The sequence below is a fragment of the Ylistrum balloti genome, unplaced genomic scaffold (assembly GCF_031769215.1).
Source record: "Ylistrum balloti isolate Yb309-2 unplaced genomic scaffold, AGI_CSIRO_Ybal_v1 Utg369954, whole genome shotgun sequence".
Classification (NCBI taxonomy): domain Eukaryota; kingdom Metazoa; phylum Mollusca; class Bivalvia; order Pectinida; family Pectinidae; genus Ylistrum; species Ylistrum balloti.
This window is the reverse complement of record NW_026782055.1, coordinates 639,204-661,910: the sequence shown is the minus strand read 5'-3', so window position 1 is coordinate 661,910 and position 22,707 is coordinate 639,204. Positions and strand designations below refer to the sequence as shown.

Sequence of the window (22,707 nt, the reverse complement as noted above, 5' to 3'; positions counted from 1 at the left end):
GTTTGGTTATTCAACCCAAACAAGCTGCCCATACGATCCCCTTTAAAAGGAACTTCATTACCCACAATTCACTTATCACAGCACACAATGAGAACTGCTGATCCGTTGAATGGATTAAAAATGATCTTGACCGACAAAATATCGTTTTAAGCTTTCACGTGGAAATGAAGTCATACTAAACGTAATAGATAATTCAGATGAATTTAACAAACATATACTTTACCTGTTTGAAACGCATATATCAAATAGATCGTTGAAAAAAAATCAATTTTTACCATTCAAGATTTTAGCACGATTGTGCTACGATGTGCCTGATTTGCGGTTTCACCTTCGGGAACTATCACGGTGAAATGGGAAACACATCGTCTCTTACATGGAAGTGGCCGAAAGATCCTGATTTGGTGTTTAACCTGTAACGGCTCCTAATTACAGGGGCAAAATGTGGATGTTTTTTCGAGAACTGTTTGAAATTACTTATGATCAAGTATTAGAAGTATATGATAACTATTAGTGGTGATTTTTTTTTTAGATAAAAGCAGTTTATGTAATATTGGTGACTTTGATAAGAATTTCATTTAGCTGTATATATTTATATTGATTTTCTGAATAACAATGTATAACAGAATAGAACTTTTTACAACTTCACACTCTTCTTTTCTACCAAGAAAAGTCAACATTGCTTGAAAACTGAGGGTTCTAAAGCTTTTTTTTATGATTTATTAAGAAACAGAACGAAAACTCTCAATAGCAATGAGAAAAGAAAACGATAGTGTGTCTTCCTTTAAATAGCGGGGCGCGGGGATAATGTTAAACTTTGTGTTATCTTGTCGTCTTTTGTTCTTCTTCGTCTTAATGTTTCATGATTGTATGTGCATGACTTATTTTCATATGGAAACATTACTATTTCAGCTTATTAAAATAGCACCTGTTGTAAGCATGCGAGTGGCCTAATTATGGCTGGAAACCCGTACCCCTTCAGGTAATCGAAACTCTTGCTAGATGAAAGACAATTGGGTTACAATTGTGCCATCAAACCAACGCCTGATCATGACTGGTGCATTTTTTCATGAAGAAGATATTGTGCTCGCTTTCAGGCAGTGTCTATTTCACATTAGCTATCTAGAACCCTACTAGTAGTAGGTCAAGAAAATCGACCGTGTCATTCAATGTAGAGAGAAAGCTAAGGTGTTCGAATTCGCCCGCGCGATTGAAGTACAAGTCCGGTTCCGGTGTCAACGCTCTTGTTGTTTCTACAGCGATTATTCCCCTTTAATTGTAATTGACTTCCGCTATTTTATTCCAAGATGGAAGCGACTGCGATTTACGACTTCTCACCGACTAAAGAGGATGAACTGGCTTTCAAAAAGAACGACACTATTGTTGTGAGTAAAATTTACATTAATTTTTAAAGTTCTTAATCGACTCTTTCTCAGAGTACTTCCATAAACTCTAGTGTAATCCGATAAAAGACTCTCTAACCAATGGTGCTGATGTAATTAACTTCCTGAAATGTGTTGATCTGTAAATGAACTATTGTAGAGTGGAAACATAAGACACTGTGCTCTTGTAAAATTATATGTGGTCATGATTTTCAAAATCAAGGATCATGTGATGTTTTAAAAGTTCAAGAGATAAGAATATCCTTTCATAAGTTATTCTGTATTATACCCGTCTGTCTGTTGACACAGGGATGGCACTTGAACATTAGTTTGACTATAAATAAAAAACATTTTTAAAATTTTTGATACTGATCAAAATCGAAAGAAATCACAAATGATTATTACTTTTTTCACAATTTGAGCTGGTCATGAAATAGTCAATATCAACTTGACAAGTTCAAGTGAGTTGCAGTTTCGGCTCTGCCATTGCCTACTAGAGAAAACTAAAAGCTAAAAGGAGAGATGAAGAAAAGGGACGGTTTGTGTATGACAATAAGTTCGATAGAAAGGAGAATGAAGAGTCAATGTCTGTTTTAGGGAAACACCATACTGCCTGATTAAAGGGAAATTTCCACTAGTAAAGACTAGACACTAGAACCAAACATTCTCTATATTTATAACGTAGAACTGTGTAAGGATAGTTCATAGCCAATTTCAATAGATGGAGAAAATTAATGACACACAGTATACAATCAAACATTTTCATATGTCTAGGTCAGCTTACTGCATTTCATGCCATCTATAGATGTACAATATAAATACATGATATCACTAAAATGTAACAACTAGGCTGTTGTAACAGGAATTGAATGATGCTGCAGTAATCTGATATTCCAGGAAAGCTCTTCATGCTCAGTATCTTAACCTGAGTCAGGTCATTACCCACCACTACTCAACATGAATTAGATAACACCTCCAGGTACTCCAATGTTTTAGTAATACTGGATTGTGTGTTACACAACTTTCACAAGCAGTATCACAAATAGAGAAAAAAACATCATCAGCAGGCATACCACAGTGGAGCACTAGTTTTATTAGATATTTCCAGAAGATCAACATAAACACCAATAATCACAGTCATGACGTCAATGATATGCCACATGCAATAACATACGCTCATTGGTGTATATCATCAATAAATTACAGGGTACAGGATCTTTGACTCGCGACTCTGGGTCTCTTTATATCGAGTAGGGTAACAGATCACATCAATTGTCTGTTAGTATGGTTTTAGTCTATCGTGCTATGACACTTTGATTTTTTCACATATATTATTCAAATATCTTTTACCACACAAAATCTTAAACCCTACTACCAGTATCAATAAAGGTAACATTAAGTGATGCTGTATTACAGGCATACTTTTACAAATTGTAACTGAAATATTTACAGACACCTTTGATCTGTAGCTTGAGAAAAGAACTAAGTCATGTTTTACAATGCTTTGCATTTTGTTCATCTGTATTCACTTTGTACAAATCAAGGCTGTATTCCCTTGGGGAAAAAAGTATGGGCTTCTGTTTTTTTACAGTTATTGTGACCAAACCAAATCAAGTGAGCATACAATGTAAAATATTGTGAAAGCAAAATACGAATTAAGCTAAACATAAAAAAAACTTATCTTTTTAAAGATAAAGAGATTTAAAGAAGATGAAATGGATTTTTCCTGTGTAAGCAGGACCATAAGGCCTTTTGTGTTTATATAAGAAAAAGCTGATTTATTTTTTTCTTGTGTTCAGATAACAGATAAGCATTCAGATGAGAATTGGTGGTCTGCTCAGCACTACGATAACCCAAAAAAGAAAGGAATGGTTCCGAAGAATTATATTGAAATGAAGCCACACAAGTAAGCTGTAATTTTATCTTGATGAAATCATCCAAAGGTTGACTGTGATATGGTAGAGAAATTTTTTGATTGTACATTTGTTACTAATATCATTTTTTATTTGTTTTGACTTTAAGATCTATAAAAATGACAATAGTATCTTGGCTTCTTCAGATTTTTAGCCCATCTGATAATTATGTGTAGATCTTAGTTTTCTGCCTGTACAAAACTATAGGAATGCATGAAGGACTGCATGAGACATAAGATATCATCAATTTTTGTGAATGCTTGGAGTATATCCATTCCAGTGTTAACACTGCTGATGTATTATCTTTATAGATCTTTGGCACATTTGTCGCCATCATGGTTTTTACCATTATAACTTGTTTGATAAATTTTATTGTACAGAGATAACTCAGCGATATCATTTAAACTGTGATTCACATTGCCAGGTATTATGTTTGTGGTTGTATATGTATGACCTTATATACCATACTTCACTGTGATGGCCATTTCTGGCAGAGAATTTTGTCAACAGGAAACATTAAAATGAACTCTATATCAAGGTTATCAGGTTTTGTTTTATAAGCTGATAGACAATCCAAAATTTGTCATGTACACAGTTGACAAAGAAACTTAAAATATGCAATTAATGAGCCAGTGATAACAAGGAAGGATATCTAGATCTGTCTGGATATGGTGATATGGCCGTCCTGGTGTAGTGCTAAGGTGAGAGTAGGGCATTGATTGCCCTACACGCGCAAAGTGAGGTAAATGGCTCGTACATCATGCAATATGCGTGCACAGTTTCTTTTGGCACCTGCATGTTACAACCAGCTACAGGTATCTATAATGTACAGTATGTTTTGTGCCATTTGAGATGTATATAGGGTTCTCAAGATTTATCTTCTCTTTTGCAAAAACGGGATAATCTCTTGCGTTAGGTGAGAGTATTGGGTGAACTGATACTGTGGCCACATCTAGTTGAAACATAATTTGATGAGCATTATCAATTAATTATGTTCCACCTTTATCGGCATATGTTTAATTTTTTTGATTTTTTGTAAAACATTTTACAAATTTCTAGAGAAATGCAATATCTCCTTTTTGATTGGATAGATATACATTAAGTAAAATTCTTTTATATTCTTCTACTAGACTTTAATCATTGAGCAACAGAATATGTAATGACATAAAGATGAGTATATATATATCAGTTAACTTAAGACCATGTACACTGCTATGGTTTTTAAACCATTTTCAAACTGTATTGTTGGTTTTTGGTGATAAAAGAAGAGTTTTTATCATGAAATCATATTTAACCCATCAATATGTGAAAAGCATACAATTTCTGTTAATACATATACAAACATCTCAGAAATTGTGATCTTTGCTATAAATATTACTTCTCTGCACCATCGTTTCATGCCTTTTTACTTCCCGCATAAAGAGTTTCAATATAGGGAGCTTATAGGTTACATTGATATGCGAGGAAACACTGGAGATATTAGGGTTTTCCTCCTGTAAGAGCTTGCGGCAGTATGCTTTTTACTCGTGTTTGTTCATTGTTAATGTCTTTTCTTGTGGTGGAAAGGGTACAATATTGGCCTGTCATTTTCCAGGCGCAAATTTGGACAACAGAAATCTTTTTATATTTTCTTATCTGTCGTTGTTCATCAGGATTTAGTAGACAATTTCTTTTGACTTTGCCCTGTGTGGTCCACATACACAATGTAGTTTCAGCAACAATTAAGATTGTCCTGATCATCACAAACACCTACATTGTCCATTGTGTTTATGATGACCAGTGTGTTTATGATGACCAGTGTGTTTATGATGGCCAGTGTGTTTATGATGACCAGTGTGTTTATGATGACCAGTGTGTTTATGATGACCATTGTGTTTATGATGACCAGTGTGTTTATGATGACCAGTGTGTTGTTAGTATCACAAATACCTACAATGACCAGTGTGTTTATGATGACCAGTGTGTTTATGATGACCAGTGTGTTGTTAGTATCACAAATACCTACAATGACCAGTGTGTTTATGATGACCAGTTTGTTGTAAGTATCACAAATACCTACAATGACCAGTGTGTTTATGATGACCAGTTTGTTGTTAGTATCACAAACACCTACCTTGTCCATTGTGTTTATGATGACCAGTGTGTTTATGATGACCAGTGTGTTGTTAGTATCACAAACACCTACCTTGTCCATTGTGTTTATGATGACCATTGTGTTTATGATGACCAGTGTGTTTATGATGACCAGTGTGTTTATGATGGCCAGTGTGTTTATGATGACCATTGTGTTTATGATGACCAGTGTGTTTATGAAGACCAGTGTGTTTATGATGACCAGTGTGTTTATGATGACCAGTGTGTTGTTAGTATCACAAATACCTACCTTGTCCATTGTGTTTATGATGACCAGTGTGTTTATGATGGCCAGTGTGTTTATGATGACCATTGTGTTTATGATGACCAGTGTGTTTATGATGGCCAGTGTGTTTATGATGACCATTGTGTTTATGATGACCATTGTGTTTATGTTGACCATTGTGTTTATGATGACCATTGTGTTTATGATGACCATTGTGTTTATGATGACCAGTGTGTTGTTAGTATCACAAATACCTACAATGACCAGTGTGTTTATGATGACCGCTGTGTTTATGATGACCAGTGTGTTGTTAGTATCACAAACACCTACCTCGTCCATTGTGTTTATGATGACCAGTGTGTTTATGATGACCAGTGTGTTGTTAGTATTACAAACACCTACCTCGTCCATTGTGTTTATGATGACCAGTGTGTTTATGATGACCAGTGTGTTGTTAGTATCACAAACACCTACCTTGTCCATTGTGTTTATGATGACCATTGTGTTTATGATGACCATTGTGTTTATGATGACCAGTGTGTTGTTAGTATCACAAATACCTACAATGACCAGTGTGTTTATGATGACCGCTGTGTTTATGATGACCAGTGTGTTGTTAGTATCACAAACACCTACCTCGTCCATTGTGTTTATGATGACCAGTGTGTTTATGATGACCAGTGTGTTGTTAGTATTACAAACACCTACCTCGTCCATTGTATTTATGATGACCAGTGTGTTTATGATGACCAGTGTGTTGTTAGTATCACAAACACCTACCTTGTCCATTGTGTTTATGATGACCAGTGTGTTTATGATGACCAGTGTGTTGTTAGTATCACAAATACCTACCTTGTCCATTGTGTTTATGATGACCAGTGTGTTTATATGATGACCATTGTGTTTATGATGACCAGTGTGTTTATGATGACCATTGTGTTTATGATGACCATTGTGTTTATGATGACCAGTGTGTTGTTAGTATCACAAATACCTACCTTGTCCATTGTGTTTATGATGACCAGTGTGTTTATATGATGGGTGTTGTTAGTATCACCGTGGGTGTTGTTAGTATCACCGTGGGTGTTGTTAGTATCACCAGGGGTGTTGTTTACCTCAGATAAATTGCTTTATTTCCTATTTTGTATAAATCAGGTGGTATGAAGGACTAATAACAAGGAAACAAGCAGAAGAAAAACTTATGCAGAAAAATGTTCAGAATGGACATTTTCTCTTGAGGGATAGTGAAAGTTCACCAGGAGACTTTTCTTTGTCGATCAGGTAATCATGTCACAGTAACGTCCAGGTAATCATGTCACAGTAACGTCCAGGTGATCATGTCACAGTAACGTCCAGGTGATCATGTCACAGTATCATCCAGGTAATCATGTCACAGTAACGTCCAGGTGATCATGTCACAGTATCATCCAGGTAATCATGTCACAGTAACGTCCAGGTAATCATGTCACAGTATCATCCAGGTAATCATGGCACAGTATCATCCAGGTAATCATGTCACAGTAACGTCCAGGTGATCATGTCACAGTATCATCCAGGTAATCATGGCACAGTATCATCCAGGTAATCATGTCACAGTAACGTCCAGGTGATCATGTCACAGTATCATCCAGGTAATCATGTCACAGTAACGTCCAGGTAATCATGTCACAGTATCATCCAGGTAATCATGTCACAGTAACGTCCAGGTAATCATGTCACAGTAACGTCCAGGTAATCATGTCACAGTATCATCCAGGTAATCATGGCACAGTATCATCCAGGTAATCATGTCACAGTATCATCCAGGTAATCATGTCACAGTAACGTCCAGGTAATCATGTCACAGTATCATCCAGGTAATCATGTCACAGTATCATCCAGGTAATCATGTCACAGTAACGTCCAGGTGATCATGTCACAGTATCGTCCATGTATAAGTATCATCCAGGTAATCATGTCACAGTATCGTCCAGGTTATCATATGTTTAACGGTTAGCCATGATATCAGGCCCCACTTGTATAAAACATCTCAACTTGAGATTTCCTCTAGCCCAGATTTTCCTCGGCTAATATCTCCTTGAAAATATCTGGTATGAAAATTCCTCAAGGAATTTCAGGACATCCTAGCCAATGCCTTCCTCCTGTTCCTGGAGAAAATTTTATACAAGCCGTTTTTGAGGAGATATCAGCTGAGGAAAATCTCGACTTCAGGAAATCTCAAGTTGAAATGTTTTATACAAGTGGGGCCTGATCAAATAAGGAATTATTGCACTTGATGTACAGGAAGAATGACTTAATTATCTATGGATAGACTTGAAGATGATGTGTAGTTTGTTTTGTCTTTCTTGTTGTGGTGGCGAATTAATCTAACATTTTTTTTTCAATTGCTTATTTAAATAGAAATACTATGATCACGAAGAGCATCTTAGTCAATGATTTTAATGAGATATTAACATGTAGCAGACAGTTTTAAATGGGATATTGTTAAGTAATTGTACCATGTTTAAGTTTTGCATTTAGCTCCATATTTAGCTTAATTTCTTTCTTAAGTATATAAGTTATCATTCAGGTAGTGAAACATGGAATGTGCTGATGTTTTTGACCGTACAAACAAATATCTCAGATTGAGGATTTCATCTAAGTTTACTGTAGATTAGACTTCATTGTTACTACCCGGGTAATTGGGCCATATTTAAGTTTCCCATTCACCTTGGTGTCAAGCTGTGTTTCTTGTATTTATGCTGTCTCAACCAAACCTGGAATATATTAACATTCATGTATAGCCATCCCAACAAACATTTCAGGTCTGAATTTCACCTACATTGTACCAATTAGCCTTTGATACTTAATGGTGCCATGTCAAAGTTTTCCATTTAGCTCTTCACTATGCTTGATTTCTCTCTAAGTACATACATTTTTTGTTTTTAATCCTGATGATATGTAGAAGTGGGGACAGATGAAACATGTAATTATATGTAATTGTTTATGTTTTTGTTTTAGATTTAAAAATCAAGTACAGCATTTTAAAATATTACAAGAAGAAAATAAATTCCATTTGTGGGTAGTCAAGTTTCCCTCCATCAACAAGCTTATAGAATACCATAAACAGTCCTCAGTCAGTCCTTCAGATAACATCATATTGAAAGAAGGACCAATTCAGGTAAATACATGTTTTGATTTTATGTATTATTTCAAACTAAAGTAACGACTTACAAAAATGAGTGAAATTATAAAAAACTTACATCAAATGTAGGTTTATACTTCTAGACAATGAAAGTCAGATGAACGGTTGATACAACAGAGAAATTTAGTGATGTGGAGGTGATGTGTCTTAATATAACAGAGAATTTAGTGATGTGGAGGTGATGTGTCTTAATATAACAGAGAATTTAGTGATGTGGCGGTGATGTGACTGAGTATAACAGAGAAATTTAGTGATGTGACTAAGTATAACAGAGAAATTTAGTGATGTGACTAAGTATAACAGAGAAATTTAGTGATGTGGCGGTGATGTGATGGAATATAACAGAGAAATTTAGTGATGTGAATGTGATGTGACTGAGTATAACAGAGAAATTTAGTGATGTGAATGTGATGTGACTGAGTATAACAGAGAAATTTAGTGATGTGGCGGTGATGTGACTGGGTATAACAGAGAAATTTAGTGATGTGAATGTGATGTGACGGAATATAACAGAGAAATTTAGTGATGTGACTAAGTATAACAGCGAAATTTAGTGCTGTGACTAAGTATAACAGAGAAATTTAGTGATGTGGCTGTGATGTGACTGAGTATAACAGAGAAATTTAGTGATGTGACTGAGTATAACAGAGAAATTTAGTTATGTGACTAAGTATAACAGAGAAATTTAGTGATGTGACTAAGTATAACAGAGAAATTTAGTGATGTGGCGGTGATGTGATGGAATATAACAGAGAAATTTAGTGATGTGAATGTGATGTGACTGAGTATAACAGAGAAATTTAGTGATGTGAATGTGATGTGACTGAGTATAACAGAGAAATTTAGTGATGTAGCGGTGATGTGACTGGGTATAACAGAGAAATTTAGTGATGTGAATGTGATGTGACGGAATATAACAGAGAAATTTAGTGATGTGACTAAGTATAACAGCGAAATTTAGTGCTGTGACTAAGTATAACAGAGAAATTTAGTGATGTGGCTGTGATGTGACTGAGTATAACAGAGAAATTTAGTGATGTGACTGAGTATAACAGAGAAATTTAGTGATGTGGCGGTGATGTGACTGGGTATAACAGAGAAATTTAGTGATGTGAATGTGAGGTGACGGAATATAACAGAGAAATTTAGTGATGTGACTAAGTATAACAGAGAAATTTAGTGATGTGAAAGTGATGTGACTGAGTATAACAGAGAAACTTATTGATGTGTCTGTGATGTGACAGAATATGACAGAGAAATTTAGTGATGTGGAGGTGATGTGACTGAGTATAACAGAGAAATTTAGTGATGTGGCTGATTATAACAGAGAGATTTAGTGATGTGACTTAGTATAACAAAGAAATTTTGTGATGTGGCTGTGATGTGACTGAGTATAACAGAGAAATTTAGTGATGTGAAAGTGATGTGATGGAATATAACAGAGAAATTTAGTGATGAGACTAAGTATAACAGAGAAATTTAGTGATGTGACTAAGTATAACAGAGAAATTTAGTGATGTGACTAAGTATAACAGAGAAATTTAGTGATGTGGTGGTGATGTGACTGAGTATAACAGAGAAATTTAGTGATGTGAATGTGATGTGACTGAGTATAACAGAGGAATTTAGTGATGTGGTGGTGATGTGACTGAGTATAACAGAGAAATTTAGTGATGTGACGGAATATAACAGAGAAATTTAGTGATGTGACTGAGTATAACAGAGAAATTTAGTGATGTGGTGGTGATGTGACTGAGTATAACAGAGAAATTTAGTGATGTGAATGTGATGTGACTGAGTATAACAGAGGAATTTAGTGATGTGGCTGAGTATAACAGAGAAATTTAGTGATGTGGTGGTGATGTGACTGAGTATAACAGAGAAATTTAGTGATGTGACTGAGTATAACAGAGGAATTTAGTGATGTGGTGGTGATGTGACTGAGTATAACAGAGAAATTTAGTGATGTGAATGTGATGTGATGGAATATAACAGAGAAATTTAGTGATGTGAATGTGATGTGACTAAGTATAACAGAGAAATTTAGTGATGTGACTGAGTATAACAGAGAAATTTAGTGATGTGAATGTGATGTGACGGAATATAACAGAGAAATTTAGTGATGTGACTGAGTATAACAGAGAAATTTAGTGATGTGAATGTGATGTGACGGAATATAACAGAGAAATTTATTGATGTGACTGAGTATAACAGAGAAACTTATTGATGTGTCTGTGATGTGACCGAATATGACACAGAAATTTAGTGATGTGGAGGTGATGTGACTGAGTATAACAGAGAAATTTAGTGATGTGACTGAGTATAACAGAGAAATTTAGTGATGTGGCTGATTATAACAGAGAAATTTAGTGATGTGACTTAGTATAACAAAGAAATTTTGTGATGTGGCTGTGATGTGACTGAGTATAACAGAGAAATTTAGTGATGTGAAAGTGATGTGATGGAATATAACAGAGAAATTTAGTGATGAGACTAAGTATAACAGAGAAATTTAGTGATGTGACTAAGTATAACAGAGAAATTTAGTGATGTGGTGGTGATGTGACTGAGTATAACAGAGGAATTTAGTGATGTGGTGGTGATGTGACTGAGTATAACAGAGAAATTTAGTGATGTGACGGAACATAACAGAGAAATTTAGTGATGTGACTGAGTATAACAGAGAAATTTAGTGATGTGAATGTGATGTGATGGAATATAACAGAGAAATTTAGTGATGAGACTAAGTATAACAGAGAAATTTAGTGATGTGACTAAGTATAACAGAGAAATTTAGTGATGTGGTGGTGATGTGACTGAGTATAACAGAGAAATTTAGTGATGTGAATGTGATGTGACTGAGTATAACAGAGGAATTTAGTGATGTGGTGGTGATGTGACTGAGTATAACAGGGAAATTTAGTGATGTGACTGAGTATAACAGAGAAATTTAGTGATGTGAATGTGATGTGACGGAATATAACAGAGAAATTTAGTGATGTGGTGGTGATGTGACTGAGTATAACAGAAAAATTTAGTGATGTGACTGAGTATAACAGAGGAATTTAGTGATGTGGTGGTGATGTGACTGAGTATAACAGAGAAATTTATTGATGTGACTGAGTATAACAGAGAAATTTAGTGATGTGAATGTGATGTGACTAAGTATAACAGAGAAATTTAGTGATGTGACTAAGTATAACAGAGAAATTTAGTGATGTGGCTGTGATGTGACTGAGTATAAAAGAGAAATTTAGTGATGTGGCTGAGTATAACAGAGAAATTTAGTGATGTGACTGAGTATAACAGAGAAATTTAGTGATGTGAATGTGATGTGACTAAGTATAACAGAGAAATTTAGTGATGTGACTAAGTATAACAGAGAAATTTAGTGATGTGAAAGTGATGTGACTGAGTATAACAGAGAAATTTAGTGATGTGACTGAGTATAACCGAGAAATTTATTGATTTGTCTGTGATGTGACGGAATATGACAGAGAAATTTAGTGATGTGGCTGTGATGTGACTGAGTATAACAGAAATAGTCAATATGAGAATGAAAGCCAAGTAATCAATTCTCTCTCTGCTAATACAAGGTTAATGTTTTGCACAGTTTACGTTTTCATTATGTGTACAATGTAGTTACAGTTATCCTACTTTTTTAACAAAATAATTTCTGTAACATGCTACAAGTGACCAATAAGGCCCTGGGCCTCTTTGTTTTTCAAACCTAACACCTTGCAGAGTGGACATGTAATGTGAATATTGGTTAATAGAGGAATGATGAAAAAGAAAAAAAATTACATGAAACATTTCTTGAATTGTCTTTGTTTGCTTGTTGCTATCTGTCATTTCAGAGACCTCTGAAAAGGTAGAAATATATCTGTAATGTATATATACTGTATATCAGGGACTGAAAGGTAGAAATATTTCTGTAATGTATATAAACTGTATATCAGGGACTGAAAGGTAGAAATATATGTCTAGAAAGGAAACTTCTCAAGAGATTACCTTCACAGCTTGATTACGTAATAATTCTAATTAAAAATTGGTTCTGACAATTTTTCCTTTTACACCATATGTTGTAAAGTTTTAATACTTGTGAAATTCTTTCACAGGTTACCTGTTTGTTTGATTTCTTAACGGCTGCTGAAGGTGAATTACTATTTCGTGCGGGAGATATGATTGAGGTGCTGGAAAAGGATGATAAGGATTCTTGGTGGAAAGGGAGAAACCAGAAAACAGGAGAAACAGGACTGTTCCCCGTCAATTATGTGAAAGAAAAGTAAAGCTTTGTTATGTGACAATTGTGATAAGTTCAGCTATTCAAAAGACAAATATTCTTGAAATTTGAAATGTCTGAATCAAAACCCAAGTTCTATAAGCTTCATATGCTTTGGTTAATTTTGATAACTGAGCAAAAATGAGTATGTCATTAATTTCTTTACATTGGTATAGCTTGAATGACTGGCAACTTGAATTGTGATAGTGAAGAATGCACCAATTTGCTTCACGATGGATGATGTATTTCAGGTTCACGGCACCAATATATTCATGTTGCTATGGATACAATATGTCAGTCACATAACCATGGGACCATTGAATGTATGGTATATACCGCGGGTACATGTTGCTAGCAGAGGACAGAAATTCTGAAATTTTATTTTAAAACCTAAGCTTATTCTTTGGTTCACATGCTTTTGCATTGTTAGTTTGCCTGAAGTGCCAAGTAAGCTTATGGCATACCACAGCATCAAAGTCTTTCTTCAAAGCACTACCCAATAGTAATCATAAACAACTGAGCAGTTTTGACCAAAGTTTGTTAAAAACATTCTCTAGAACGGAGATTCAGTTTTGTATTATACAGTGGATCTGACATGTCTGGGGCCTGAGGGGCTCAAAAGGGAAAATCAAACTCCTTCTTCTGTAGGAATCATTGATTTTTTTTCTAAATATAGTCTGAGCATCTTAGAGAGAGGGTAGGCCTGATAGGGGTAATCAAGTTATTTATTTAAAATCCTTCTCTCTCTGTAAGAATGACAAGTTTTATACCAAAATTTTTTCTGAGGCATCCTTTGGTGACAAGGACTTAATTTTGCATAAACAATATGTCTTATCCACCCCAGGGGCAGAGGAACTAGACCTGATAATGGAAAGAGATATATAAGTTAGTGATACATGCACCATGGACCTCTTGTATTCAACATTTATGAATTTATGTTTAGATTAAGTTGTCTTTCAAAGTGAAATGTGTAAAGAACTGATTTTGGTTCCACTGCTTAGCACTGTTGGTCCCGGTTCCCACAAGTAATTAACGGAAATGGTAATAGTTATGTCTTTAAGTAATAAGAAATAATCTAGTTTTTATATCATTTCCACACAGTGTTAGTGGATTTTCATTAGTAAGACTGTTGACTTCCATGTAGTACCATCAAAGTTTGTTACATCAAATCTCTTGATTTTTACACAGTACATATGTATTGACAAAGTTTGTTACAACAAAACTCTTGATTTTTACACAGTACATATGTACTGACAAAGTTTGTTACAACAAATCTCTTGATTTTTACACAGTACATATGTACTGACAAAGTTTGTTACAACAAATCTCTTGATTTTTACACAGTACATATGTACTGACAAAGTTTGTTACATCAAATCTCTTGATTTTTACACAGTACATATGTATTGACAAAGTTTGTTACATCAAATCTCTTGATTTTTACACAGTACATATGTACTGACAAAGTTTGTTACAACAAATCTCTTGATTTTTACACAGTACATATGTACTGACAAAGTTTGTTACATCAAATCTCTTGATTTTTACACAGTACATATGTACTGACAAAGTTTGTTACAACAAATCTCTTGATTTTTACACAGTATATAGATACTGTCATACTTTCTCACAATAACAAGTACATCAGTCTTCTTGTATCAATACCTGATATGTAAACAGATGTAAATTGTTACATTGTAACAAGATAATCGTCTGTCCATGACATGTTGATTTTCTATATTCTCTATAGATTAGTCAGAAATACTGGCGTATATAACAGTATTTATCTACATCTGAACTAAGTATCAAGTCATTTTAAAAAGGTTTTCTTTATATTTAATGGTTTCCACAATAGTTATAAATAGATGCTTGGAAACATTGTTTGTTATGTTTGAAAAGAATACCGGGTATATGAAATTATATGTATGTAAATGTCTATTTACTTGATGGTGTTTTCATTTGTAGAGATTGTTTATGGAGTCTCTTCTCATTTATTTGTGCGACACACTTGTCTCCTCATTTTTTGTGTAGATCAATTTGAAGTGACAAACATGTTTTATTGTTTTGTAAATAGTGATATGTACTGTTTTAATTTGAGAATCGATACCACCACTACATTTAAATATTATCATACAACATTATTTTATCACCATATATAATCATTTCCAAACTATTTAATCAGGAAGAGTACCACAGGAACGTCTGTCAATCAGGTATGTTAATCGCCAAATCAGAGCCCTAGTGGGTAGGGAGCTTCTCAACCAGGTACTTCTTTTAACAGATAAAGGTCCCATTGGCAAGGCACATCTATAACCAATCTGGGACCTAATAACTCTGAAACCTCTGAACCCCAGTGGCATGGCAACTTCTTCACTAGTACTTTTTATTGGCAGATTAAGGTACCAGTCGTTAGGGAACTTTTGAACCAACAGTGACTTTTTTGTGCTTCTGGATAATTTATGATCGTTCTAAAATTTCTAAGCATTTTGTGTTGAATCCAGTATGTAGTCGTTTGATAGTAGATAATTTGAAACATAAAACAGAAGTTGGTATTAAAATTTACCATTATTATCAAAACGTACCTAATGCAGATTTGACACCATATGAATAATGCAAGTGTTTCCTTCTATAGATTACATTAAATACATCATGGTGTTTATAGTATGTTTTCTTGTGTCAAGAAACATCTGTTGTTAACATTGTAAGGTAACATAGATATGTGTCTGTCAATGGAAACACAGAAAGTGTGTCGTTAACATTGTACAACATGGGAAGAGTCTACAACATGAATTGTCAATGTTTGTATTGTGCAATAAAGTGTTTTACACTGATTGAGGAACATTGTGTCAGTCAACAGCAAGACTGAAAGTGTGTTGTTTGTATAATGAAGTATTTTTCAATGATGTGAGGGACCTTTTGTGAGTCCACAGCAGAGCTGGAAGTGTGTAGTTGACATTGGATATTAAAGTAGTTACTTTATTCAACACTGATATTAATGCTTTACAGTAAACTACCTTTTTGCAATGATTACATACAGACAGTGAATGTCATTGTAAAAGAAGCATTATATTTTCAAACAAATGAATTTTGGTTTCCTTCAGCATTGATTTTCATTCCTGTAACGTTTTTTTTTGCTAGATTGCTTGACATATATGTAGCACTGTTACACTGTTTTGTGTGCTGCCTTAATGCTAAGCATAATATTTTCAAAGTATGTTTATCAGGGAATATATATGATATTCTATAATGCAAATAAGTATTAGAAGAAAAAAGAAGAGAATTTTGGAACCTGTTTGTAACTTAAAATCAGATTCCATCAGTGCTTGAAAATGGAGATATTTTCTGCTTTTCCCTTTACAACAAACAAATACCATTTGGTGTATGATGAATCACTTTGTTGTTGGTGAATATTTGTATAAGCAGACCAGTAAGTGAGTACAAATTTTACTGTTAAAGTCTCCCCCTTCTCACATATATCTGTCATTGGATGAATCTCGATATAGAATTTTTGAAGATTAAAGAAGGGAGAGAACTCCTCTTGTGTTTATTATTTCATAATTTACATTGACCTCAAATATGGCTAAGCAGCCAAAGAAATGTAACTTGATGGTTCTGCATTCTGGCAACTGGAACAGCATTAACAATTTTAGAGACTTTCATACCCTCCTACACTACCCTGTACAGAAGCTCTGGGATGTCCCCCAATACTTATTTTCAAGTTCATAGGATTGAGATTTATTAAAACACTGTATTCTTTCTGGTAATTAAAAATTACTCTCACCATTTGTAGAAGAAGAACACTTCTGTCTGATGATGATAAGTGGAATTGATTTCTACAATATTCTGAAAAGAAATAATCCTGACTCATATTCATGGTCATGGTTGTCAAATTTGTTGAAATAATTTTGTGTCCGATTACCAATTTAAGCGATTTGGACATTGGTACTATCCATTGTTTGTCTGAAATTTTAAAGTCACGATGAAATGAAATTTTCTGGAAAAGGGTCTATGAGTTAAATAAGTAATAGATGAGTAATATTTGCTTTTGCAATGGCATCATGCTAAATGTTGAGGTGTCCAGCTGAGAAATGTTGGCCATACATCATCAGATGGTGAGCTGTTCGGATCGTCTTTTGTCCATGGTCTGTCCATAAACAATACTTGTTATCATTGTTTAAAACTCAACTGGCCTGAAGGGCCCCCTTGGGCCAGATAGGCAGGGCCCAGCAGAGAAAATCTAACCCCCGAGTAGATTTAGTTCATTTTCATAGTATTGCTTTGCACCATCAACATTTCATTTGGATCTTTGGGTCTCATTGAAACAGTTGTGATCCCCACTGAATAGCTAAAGCACTGCTGAGTCTCCGGAGATAAATACAATCATAATATAATTTGCCCTGAGGTCTGGCCCCACCCCAGGACAGGTTATATCTATGAAGTCATTGAGATTAACATCCATAACATAATAGCATTTACTGGACATGAAAAGATTAACAATGATATCTGTCCCCACCCATGGGGAATTTGAGGCTCATCAGAGGAAGAAATGTAAAGTTTTTTATTATCGACTTAAACATCCAGGGGAGTGATACAGGCCCTCTGGGCCTCTTGTCTTCAGAAGTGTCATAAGAATATTTTTCAAATTTCATATTTAGTTGAAGCTTGTTTTTGCTTTATCTTGAGAAGAAAGGGAATGGACATTTCTGAAACATGATGTGTAGGTTACACTTGTTTCATAGTTGTGCAAAATTCTGAGTCTATTTGGAAAACAAACTGGATAATTATGTGGCCATCTTGGATTTCGGCATTTGGAGTTTGCTATTGCTGTCTCAAGAAGAATCAAAATGATAATTCTCATACTTCCTTTGTTTGTTTCCCTTGGTTAAAATTTGCAAATCTTCAAGAAGGACTGCACCATTCAATCTACAGACAAACAGTTAATACACTGTAAAAAGGAAGAGAATTTGTATCTTTCTTTGTTCATTAGCTTCTGTCTCTTGTTTTAAGGTTTATTATTTTATTTCCAAAATGATTGTGTACATAATACAAGAAAAGGATATAGTTAAGCTTAAATGCTGTGGAATAAGGTAACTAATAGTCTGCAAATTACGTTTTTATGGGTCCTCTACTTTATTCTTTAATGGAAATGTGTTGCTTTCGCCAGACAATCAGAGAGAATGTTCAGCTGTCCATGAAAAATAAGAGTGTAAGTCATGCTGTACTCACTGTGTTTAAGACAAAGGTGTGTAAGTCATGCTGTACACACTGTGTTTAACACAAAGGTGTGTAAGTCATGCTGTACACACTGTGTTTAAGACAAAGGTGTGTAAGTCATGCTGTACTCACTGTGTTTAAGACAAAGGTGTGTAAGTCATGCTGTACTCACTGTGTTTAAGACAAAGGTGTGTAAGTCATGCTGTACACACTGTGTTTAAGACAAAGGTGTGTAAGTCATGCTGTACACACTGTGTTTAAGACAAGGGTGTGTAAGTCATGCTGTACTCACTGTGTTTAAGACAAAGGTGTGTAAGTCATGCTGTACACAGTGTTTAAGACAAAGGTGTGTAAGTCATGCTGTACACACTGTGTTTAAGACAAAGGTGTGTAAGTCATGCTGTACACAGTGTTTAAGACAAAGGTGTGTAAGTCATGCTGTACACAGTGTTTAAGACAAAGGTGTGTAAGTCATGCTGTACACACTGCGTTTAACACAAAGGTGTGTAAGTCATGCTGTACACTGTGTTTAACACAAAGGTGTGTAAGTCATGCTGTACACTGTGTTTAAGACAAAGGTGTGTAAGTCATGCTGTACACACTGCGTTTAACACAAAGATGTGTAAGTCATGCTGTACACACTGCGTTTAACACAAAGGTGTGTAAGTCATGCTGTACACTGTGTTTAAGACAAAGGTGTGTAAGTCATGCTGTACACACTGCGTTTAACACAAAGATGTGTAAGTCATGCTGTACACACTGCGTTTAACACAAAGGTGTGTAAGTCATGCTGTACACTGTGTTTAAGACAAAGGTGTGTAAGTCATGCTGTACTCACTGTGTTTAAGACAAAGGTGTGTAAGTCATGCTGTACACACTGTGTTTAAGACAAAGGTGTGTAAGTCATGCTGTACTCACTGTGTTTAAGACAAAGGTGTGTAAGTCATGCTGTACACACTGTGTTTAAGACAAAGGTGTGTAAGTCATGCTGTACACAGTGTTTAAGACAAAGGTGTGTAAGTCATGCTGTACTCACTGTGTTTAAGACAAAGGTGTGTAAGTCATGCTGTACATAGTGTTTAAGACAAAGGTGTGTAAGTCATGCTGTACTCACTGTGTTTAAGACAAAGGTGTGTAAGTCATGCTGTACACACTGTGTTTAAGACAAGGGTGTGTAAGTCATGCTGTACTCACTGTGTTTAAGACAAAGATGTGTAAGTCATGCTGTACACACTGCGTTTAACACAAAGGTGTGTAAGTCATGCTGTACACGTGTTTAAGACAAAGGTGTGTAAGTCATGCTGTACTCACTGTGTTTAAGACAAAGGTGTGTAAGTCATGCTGTACACACTGTGTTTAAGACAAAGGTGTGTAAGTCATGCTGTACACTGTGTTTAAGACAAAGGTGTGTAAGTCATGCTGTACTCACTGTGTTAATTGCAAGGTGTGTAAGTCACTCTGTAAACACAGTGTTTAAGACAAAGGTGTGTAAGTCATGCTGTACTCACTGTGTTTAAGACAAAGGTGTGTAAGTCATGCTGTACACAGTGTTTAAGACAAGGGTGTGTAAGTCATGCTGTACTCACTGTGTTTAAGACAAAGGTGTGTAAGTCATGCTGTACACACTGTGTTTAAGACAAAGGTGTGTAAGTCATGCTGTACTCACTGTGTTTAAGACAAAGGTGTGTAAGTCATGCTGTACTCACTGTGTTTAAGACAAAGGTGTGTAAGTCATGCTGTACACACTGTGTTAAGTACAAGGTGTGTAAGTCATGCTGTACACACTGTGTTAAGTACAAGGTGTATAAGGCATGCTGTACACACTGTGTTAAGTACAAGGTGTGTAAGTCATGCTGTACACACTGTGTTAAGTACAAAGTGTGTAAATTTTCACTTAATGCTTACAAGAAAGATGAAGTGAGGAAGTTTGTGGGCTGGTGTTGGTCAATATTCTATAAGCATTCCTGTGTGATATTCTTCAATCTTTTCATTTTAAAAAGTAAAATCCTTCCTAGATTTTAAAGAAAAGTTAGAACTGAAGTCTTCAATTTAGAAAGAAGATTGATTACTTACAAACTCCTTCATGTACATCTATATATTTACACATACTTAGTGATCAGAAAAGAAATAGGTTATATTTAGTATGTTTATTGTTAATATAAGAGATTACTACATCAATTTTGCTGTTGACATCAAATTTATTTTTTAGTTTGTAACTTGATGCTGTACATACAGCACTGAATACAAAGATATTTGTGGTTAGATTTTGATATAAGAAAAAGCATTGAATTCTGAATTGCTTTTAAGAAAGTTGATTTTTCTATGTGGCTTTTAATGACACATGAGTTAGGATATATTTAATATCTGTCTTTATGGTGTGAAAAAAAAGATGTGTTATGGAATGTATCTTTCATAGAAATAAATTCTTATGCTATTATTTCTAGTTTGTTATATTGTCATCCTTGTCTTTCTCTGAACACATGGTTAGATGTTCAAATCACCTTTAGTTTGTTGTCTGAAACAGTTCTTTTATCTCTATCTTTTGATCTACTGAGTGAATTTTGAAACGTTGTACCTTGGTTTTCCTTAGTTCCTGATAAAACTTTAGAATATGGGTTCACGTTGAAGAGGTTGAGTCATGTATCAAAAGTAGGTCACACTGACCTACATTTTGACCTATGACAAAAGCAAAGAAAGTGACAATGTTATCTTGTCAAGTTTTAGCTCACTTTGCCTGAAGGGCCAACTGAACTATGTGGATAATGCAGCATCTGTTGTCTGTCAACTTTTGCTACAAAATGCTGCTAGTCATGAACAACTGAGGGGATTTTGATCAAATTTGGTCAAAAGCTTCCTTGGGGAAGGGGAAAATTTATTGTGTATAAATGGTTTGTATAATTTTTTTTACATGAAGCTAATCAATTTTGTTTAAACAGTGGATCTTGGAGACCCTCCTGGGGTGGGGAGGGGGCAGGGCTCCTTAGGGGAAACAGAGCAATTCTTAAAAATCCTACTCCTGCAGGAATGATTGGTTTTGCCAAGATTTGGTGTGAATCATGTTTTGAAGGGGAATCTATTTTGTATTAATGGTGGATCTCAGCTCCCTAGGACAGGAGGGGAGGGATTCAATAGGGGAAACGTGTTTAGTTTAGATCCTCATCCCATAACCATGTATAACACTGCTGGTCATAAAGAGTAAAACACAATTGTGATACAAGAATTGGCCCTAGGGTCTGGCCCCACCCCTCTGAACTTAATTTCTGGGAATCAAAAGATAAAGACAAGAACTGGCCCTGGGGTATGGCCCCACCCCTCTGTACTTATTTTCTGGGAATCAAAAGATAAAAGCTTTAATTTGGAAATATTTCAAATATGGACCTCTTGTTAGAAAATCACTAGATATGTTAGCAACTCCATTCCTTCAGGAATTCTCATCAACCTTCACACATTAACGAAGCATCAAAATATCTTGGACATGTTAAAGTATCAGGGTTGTTGGATCAAGACAGCCATAATTGATTCTGATAGTTATATGTTATGTTGATCTCTCGTGTACCGAGTTTTATTCTCATATTTCATATAATTAAGAAGAAATATATAAGAGAAGAGACAGGAAAAGAAGAAAGCAGATGATCATATTATGGTAGAAACAAAGATAATTCTTGTCTTTTTCTTCAAGTATTCAGCACTCTTGACCGGAAAACAAGTCAGCTTATGCTAATTGGCAGCGTCAGCAATCGGTCAAAGGTCAACTTTTGCCTTTAAATAATATTCTCAATATCTACGAGATACAGGGTACTACTGGGCCTGTAGGATGCTAAAGTTCAGGGCTACGAAGTTTGTTCATCTGTTGTTCTTGATTCATGTTTTTTTGAGACCTTGATAGTTGGTCAAGGTCAATCAGTTTAACAGACTTTATTAGCCCTTCATAATGTATCTCCTGTTGGCCCCCTACCCAATGGGCCTCCGACTGTCCAACGAGATCCTCTAGAGTATTGGACCTTTCCCATTCTTTTCTGTCTTTGCTGTTAATCCTATAAATTTGAATATTTGTCTTGGAAAAACAAAGCAATAGCAATAACAATCTTTAACTACCAAGTCTCTTTGTCAACCATTTTGTTTTTTCTGATCAGTTCCACTATCAAAATGCTACAACTAGGGACTAAGGGGTATCTAAACATGAAATCTAAGGAAGATCCACCCAGTGCTTCTCAAGAAACTTGTTCATGACAGACCATGTACAAAGGATTCTTAAAGAGTCCACCATTTGAAGATTGACAACTGTCAGCAATTTTTTTTCAGCAAGTCAAATGGCCCAACCAGGAGACAAGGGAATCCTACATATTAAATTTGACAAAAATCCAAAAATAGCAATA

At 35.1% G+C, this 22,707-nt stretch overlaps 1 protein-coding gene across 1 annotated transcript; it reads left to right on the top strand.

Moving 5' to 3' along the window:
* The first annotated feature begins 1,304 nt into the window (after window positions 1-1,304).
* On the top strand, window positions 1,305-16,652 carry LOC132547438 (growth factor receptor-bound protein 2-like). Its single transcript, XM_060211194.1, has 5 exons — window positions 1,305-1,382; window positions 3,179-3,285; window positions 6,807-6,932; window positions 8,652-8,811; window positions 12,954-16,652. Exons 1-5 carry the CDS (start codon window positions 1,305-1,307, stop codon window positions 13,122-13,124), a joined length of 642 nt encoding a protein of 213 aa, XP_060067177.1. The 3' UTR covers window positions 13,125-16,652.
* Window positions 16,653-22,707: the final 6,055 nt, after the last annotated feature.

Excerpts from the sequence above, each read along its gene's own strand:
- LOC132547438 (XM_060211194.1), top strand. The coding sequence starts at position 1,305 with ATGGAAGCGACTGCGATTTACGACTTCTCACCGACTAAAGAGGATGAA. Across the intron at positions 1,383-3,178 it reads AAAAGAACGACACTATTGTT|ATAACAGATAAGCATTCAGA; the intron begins GTGAGTAAAATT and ends TCTTGTGTTCAG. Across the intron at positions 6,933-8,651 it reads GACTTTTCTTTGTCGATCAG|ATTTAAAAATCAAGTACAGC; the intron begins GTAATCATGTCA and ends TTTTTGTTTTAG.